General features: G+C 39.8%; 1 protein-coding gene across 1 annotated transcript; it reads left to right on the forward strand.

Moving 5' to 3' along the window:
• The first annotated feature begins 264 nt into the window (after positions 1–264).
• On the forward strand, positions 265–2,927 carry LOC108167204 (tripartite motif-containing protein 16-like). The gene is made up of 2 exons (XM_017310440.1): positions 265–1,344; positions 1,936–2,927. Exons 1-2 carry the CDS (start codon positions 265–267, stop codon positions 2,518–2,520), a joined length of 1,665 nt encoding a protein of 554 aa, XP_017165929.1. The 3' UTR covers positions 2,521–2,927.
• Positions 2,928–5,971: the final 3,044 nt, after the last annotated feature.

Here is a 5,971-nt window from a genome sequence, read left to right on the forward strand (position 1 = left end):
CACAAGACAGGGGACAAAAGCTGCTGCTGTTAAAGAAATAAGCATTCAGTTTCTGGTTTGAAATACTTCTTCCTGTAACTAAAGTCATGTGAGTCTATCTTCTTCCTGCTATAAAACACCACAATCTTTGTTCACTTTGATTTATATTACCCAACCAGTGGCAGAGCTCAAAGTCTGACTGAAAGAATCAAGCTCAGATTGAAGTTCAGTCATCAAGTCTTTAACAGAGAGAAACTCACACAGTCGCTGTTACTGAGAGGTGAAATGGCTCACAGAGGAAATCGGCTGGAGAAAATCTCCTGTTCCATCTGTTTGGATTTCCTGACGGATCCTGTGACTATTGCATGTGGACACAGCTATTGCATGATCTGTATTAAACAATCCTGGGATACAGATGAGACGAAAGTCTGTAAATGCCCTCAGTGCAGGACAGTGTTCAAACCAAGGCCGGTCCTGGTGAAAAACGTCATATTAGCAGAGTTGGTGGAGGATCTGAAGAAGACTGGACTCCAAGCTGCTCCAGSTGATCACTGCTATGCTGGACCTGAAGATGTGGTCTGTGATGTCTGCACTGGGAAGAAGATGAAAGCTGTCAAGTCCTGCCTGGTCTGTTTGATTTCCTTTTGTGAGAATCACCTTGAAACTCATGATGACGACCCTGAATTAAAGAAACACAAGCTGGTGAACCCGTGCAAAGAGCCGCTACACAGCATCTGCTCTCGTCATGATGAGGTGATGAAGATCTTCTGTCGTACTGATCAGCAGTGTATCTGTTATCTCTGCTTAATGGATGACCATAAAGGTCATGACACAGTCCCAGCTGCAGCAGAAATGGCCGAGAAAAAGAAGAAGCTCCAGGTGACTCGAAACCAAATCCAGCGGAATATGCAGGACCAAGAGAAAGAAGTGAAGCTGCTTCAGCAGGAGGTGGAGGCCATCAATGCATCTGCCGATAAAGCAGTGGAGGACAGTGAGAAGATCTTCACTGAGCTGATCCGTCTCCTTCAGAAAAAAAGCTCTGATGTGAAGCAGCAGATCAGATCCCAGCAGGAAACTGAAGTCRGCCAAATAAAAGAGCTTCAGGAGAAGCTGGAGGAGGAGATCACCGAGCTAAAGTGGAAAGACGCTGAGCTGGAGCAGCTCTCACACACASAGGATCACAGCCAGTTTCTCCTCAACTATACTTCACTGCCAGACCTAAGTGAGTTTATACACACACAGGGCATCTATATGCATCCTTGGAAAAACTTCAAGGATGTGATAGCAGCTGTGTCAAAGCTCAGAGATCAACTACAGGATATTCTGGCAGACACTCGTACAAAGACACCAGTTAAAGTCAGCAAGGTGGAGACTTTAAAGTCAGAACCAGAACCAAAAACCAGAAGTGAGTTCTTAAAATATTCACAAGAMATCACTCTGGATCCAAACACGGTGAACAAAAAGCTGTTATTATCTGAGGGGAACAGAAAAGTAACGAGAAAGAATAAAAAACAGTCTATTCCTGATCATCCAGACAGATTTACTGGTCACTATCAGGTCCTGAGCAGAGAGAGTCTGACTGGACGATGTTACTGGGAGGTGGAGATGAGAGGAGACAGAGTTGGAGTAGCAGTTTCATACAAGAACATCAGCAGAGCAGGATTGTCAGAGAAATGCGAGTTTGGAATGAATGATATCTCTTGGTCATTTGACTGCCGATCAAAGAGTTCCACAATTTATCACAACAGAGTTGAAACTCCAGTANAGGATCACAGCCAGTTTCTCCTCAACTATACTTCACTGCCAGACCTAAGTGAGTTTATACACACACAGGGCATCTATATGCATCCTTGGAAAAACTTCAAGGATGTGATAGCAGCTGTGTCAAAGCTCAGAGATCAACTACAGGATATTCTGGCAGACACTCGTACAAAGACACCAGTTAAAGTCAGCAAGGTGGAGACTTTAAAGTCAGAACCAGAACCAAAAACCAGAAGTGAGTTCTTAAAATATTCACAAGAMATCACTCTGGATCCAAACACGGTGAACAAAAAGCTGTTATTATCTGAGGGGAACAGAAAAGTAACGAGAAAGAATAAAAAACAGTCTATTCCTGATCATCCAGACAGATTTACTGGTCACTATCAGGTCCTGAGCAGAGAGAGTCTGACTGGACGATGTTACTGGGAGGTGGAGATGAGAGGAGACAGAGTTGGAGTAGCAGTTTCATACAAGAACATCAGCAGAGCAGGATTGTCAGAGAAATGCGAGTTTGGAATGAATGATATCTCTTGGTCATTTGACTGCCGATCAAAGAGTTCCACAATTTATCACAACAGAGTTGAAACTCCAGTAYCAGGCCCAGTTTCCTCCAGAATAGGASTGTATCTGGACCACAGAGCAGGTATTCTGTCTTTCTACAGCGTCTCTGGTACCATGACTCTGATCCAYAGAGTCCAGACCAGATTCACTCAGCCKCTACATGCTGGGATCTGGCTGTTTTATGTTGACTCATCTGCTGAGTTCATTAAGGTGAAATAATCAGCAGTGATCTGAGGTCCAGTTGGTTAAAATCTGTACTTTGGCCCAAGTCTCTTTAGTCTCCATCATTGTCACTGTAACCTCAATGTCATTTCTTCCCTTCTCTGAGATCAGCCRTCTTTATGGAGCTACTTGATGTTGGAGTTTGGATGTTGTCCCRTCTGTCCAATGAAGCTCCTGTCTTTCATGGCGAGTTATTTTTGACAACCCAAACTGTTGGTATGAAGCCAACTTCTGCTCCATTAGACTCTGTTTTCAGACAACAAACAATCATTAAGGTTATTCAAATTTTTATATTGTGTGTAAATTGTGACTGAAACTGTGTTTATCCTGTTAATGATTAAATCTATGATGTGTCGGGTAACTGAGACGACTGCACACGATGTCACATTAGAGTCATACAGTCATATAACTGTCTGAATAAAATCCCTCTGATTTGCAGTCCCTGGAGCTGCAGTTATGATAAATGTACTTTTTCCTAAAAATCCTTTACAGATTCAGTATTTTGAGTGAATCCCTGCTGAATATTATTTGTTTTTTCCTGCCATGTGTGATTCAGGCTTCAATATTTCAGKCTTAGTTTCTAAATGCTCAAATACTTTTAGATGTGATTTATKTCTTCATATATAAACTGTCACTGGAAAAAGTGTAAATGTTGATTTAGATTCAATTAAATTTACTGTTAAGTGATCAAATGAAATTTTATTCTGGTAAGCTGTGAAATTGATGTATGAAAGTGTTCTGATTCAAACAAACTGTGTAAATTAAGTACATTTTGATAAAAATTCATTTGTACYTTCAATGAAATGTAATGGAAGCTTAAAATCAAGAAGCAAACTTAATATTTTCAATCGTATTTATCTAGTGGCAATGGTAAAAAAAAACAGTCAGTTTTTGATTATAAAAAAGTCACAAGATATTTTTTTTCAGAATTTGTTTATGTATGCAAATCAAAAACTTGAAATAGAATAAAAAGTGTAAGATCTACTTTGATTTTTTTAAACATTAAACTGTAACCAAGAATTGTCTTTAGACACAAAGTGTACATTTTATTGAAATGTTAATTCTTAGGTTTTTTTGTTTAAAAAAATGAATTGAATAAACTCTTACCAAAAAAATGGCTACTTGTTTATTGAACCATCTTCTTTTACTTATTTATTGTCCTGACATTTCAGGATTAATGAATAAATGAGCTGGTTGCCTCCATGCAAAAAGGCAGATTTTCCGATCAAAAACAAAACCTCTAACCAGAATCCTACTTGTGTGACCAGGGGAAAGGGAAAAGGTACGTCTGGAGAAATGAGTGGGTTTTTGTTGACTGGGTGTATGTGAGCGAGTTGTCATGTCACCGGTCCAGACAACAAACRGAAAGTAAAGAATAAAAACCGGTAACACTTTATCTGACGAGGTGTGCACAAGCCTGACACGACACCATCATAAACATGACATCTGTCGTGAACATGAAGGCGTCTATGAATGTCTGATTGTTGTCAGGAAGTGTCATTCGGTAAATAATGACACTTTTAATGGAAAGTTGCTGTAAAAGTTGCATTAAAAGTCCATTAAAAGTGCCAACTTTGCATTAAAGTGTCATTACTTACAAAATAATACAAAGCCAGTCCTTCTAATGTACTTTTAAAGTAACTTTTAATTAAAAGTGTCATTTACTGAATGACACTTCATGACAACAGTCATAGACCTTCATAAAGACTCATTTTCTTCATAACAGGTGTCATGTTTATAACAGGGTCATGTCAGGCTTATCGACATCCTGTCAAAGTTGCATAAAAACCATAAGCAAACTACTCTGATTAACAGCAAAGAGACTTTTCATTGGGATTTCTTCAAAGGAAAGTTACCACACACATCTCACAGACTCCAGAAAGAACCCCGCCCAAACAAAAAGCTTCCCAATGATACAGAAAACAGTCTTTCATTGGACTCCCCCAAACTGAAGCTATCAGACTAACAAGGTGAACACATTCGCTCACAAACACAGACAGGAAGTTTGGATCTCACCCAAAGTGATTCTTAGGACAAGTGATGCTTTATTTATGAAACRTGAAGGTCAGGAGGAGCTGTGAAAATGACCAAACTGTGGGAGCCATTAGCCTGTTTCCAGCCACCAGAAGACTTCAGACATACTTAGACTCTGTCTGAGTAACACAACGTTCAAACGCTGAGGTGTGTTGATTCTGTTGGATCGGTCCTGCTGGGCTTGTTTGACCAGAAAGCCACTTGATGCTGAAATGCAACTTATACAAGTGTGACGGTCTATTAAAGTTTGCTTAAATTAAATGTGGAGACTTAGTTTGCTTGCTTCAGAAGGTTTCCTTTGAGTTGCTCAGTTTCCTTTGAGTTGCTCAGTTGGTCACGTTTTATTCAGAAGTTGATTTTAATTGTATTTCCTGAGTGTTTTTCTTTTCTCAGGAATTTAACTTCCTAGAAAGTGTGTAATGTCCCTAAAACATGTTTTATTAATGTTTCTATTGTGGCGTCTGAAACCCAGGATGTTTATAGATCATGTTGCTTGATGCCCTTATGGGCTCGGAGTGAGCAGCAGTTTGGGGATGTAGATCTTTGGCCACCATTATAGCAAAATTAGGAATGCTTCGAAAAGACTGTAATCACATGAATACAGCATTTAATGTGAGATTCTTTTGTGGCTTTTATGGTTGCAGTCATCTGTGTAGTCATCACAGTGAACATTAAATGTTTTATCCTACTCCAAAAGAAAGCTATGATAAGTTTCTATGAYTGTTTCATATCAGAAATAARCTATGTTGTTGAATAAAATGTTTTTATTCTGAAATTCCTGGGGGTATGAATATGTTTAGGCTAAACTCTTTCAGGAAATATATTGAAAAGAGTTGAACACACCTTTTGGAAATGAGTCAGTCTTAAAACGTGTCTTCTTCCTGCTTTGAGACAGATATTCCAGATTTTCAACATATCTTRACTAATCCCTAAAACCTGGGAGTAACTAAGACCTGCTGAGAGTCAAAAGTCRGCTGATTTAAATGTTGTCGTYGTTGCTGAGAGGTAAAATGGCTCAGAGAGGAGTTYGTCTGGAGGAAATCTCCTGCTCCATCTGTTTGGATCTACTGAAGRATCCGGTGACGATTCCCTGTGGACACAGTTACTGTAAGAACTGCATTAAAAACTACTGGGATGAAGAACGTCAGAGGAAAATCCACAGYTGCCCTCAGTGCAGGAAAATGTTCAGATTTAGGCCTGTCCTTGTGAGAAACATCATGCTAGCAGCACTAGTGGACAATCTGAAGAAGACTAAACTMCAAGCTGCTCCAGCTGATCACTGTTATGCTGGACCTGACGATGTGGTCTGTGATGTCTGTACTGGGAGGAAGATGAAAGCTGTAAAGACCTGCTTATCGTGTCCAGCTTCTTACTGTCAGAATCATCTTCAACCTCACTACAATGCTCCACCATT

This window comes from Poecilia reticulata, linkage group LG18, assembly GCF_000633615.1.
Source record: "Poecilia reticulata strain Guanapo linkage group LG18, Guppy_female_1.0+MT, whole genome shotgun sequence".
In the NCBI taxonomy this organism is placed as follows: domain Eukaryota; kingdom Metazoa; phylum Chordata; class Actinopteri; order Cyprinodontiformes; family Poeciliidae; genus Poecilia; species Poecilia reticulata.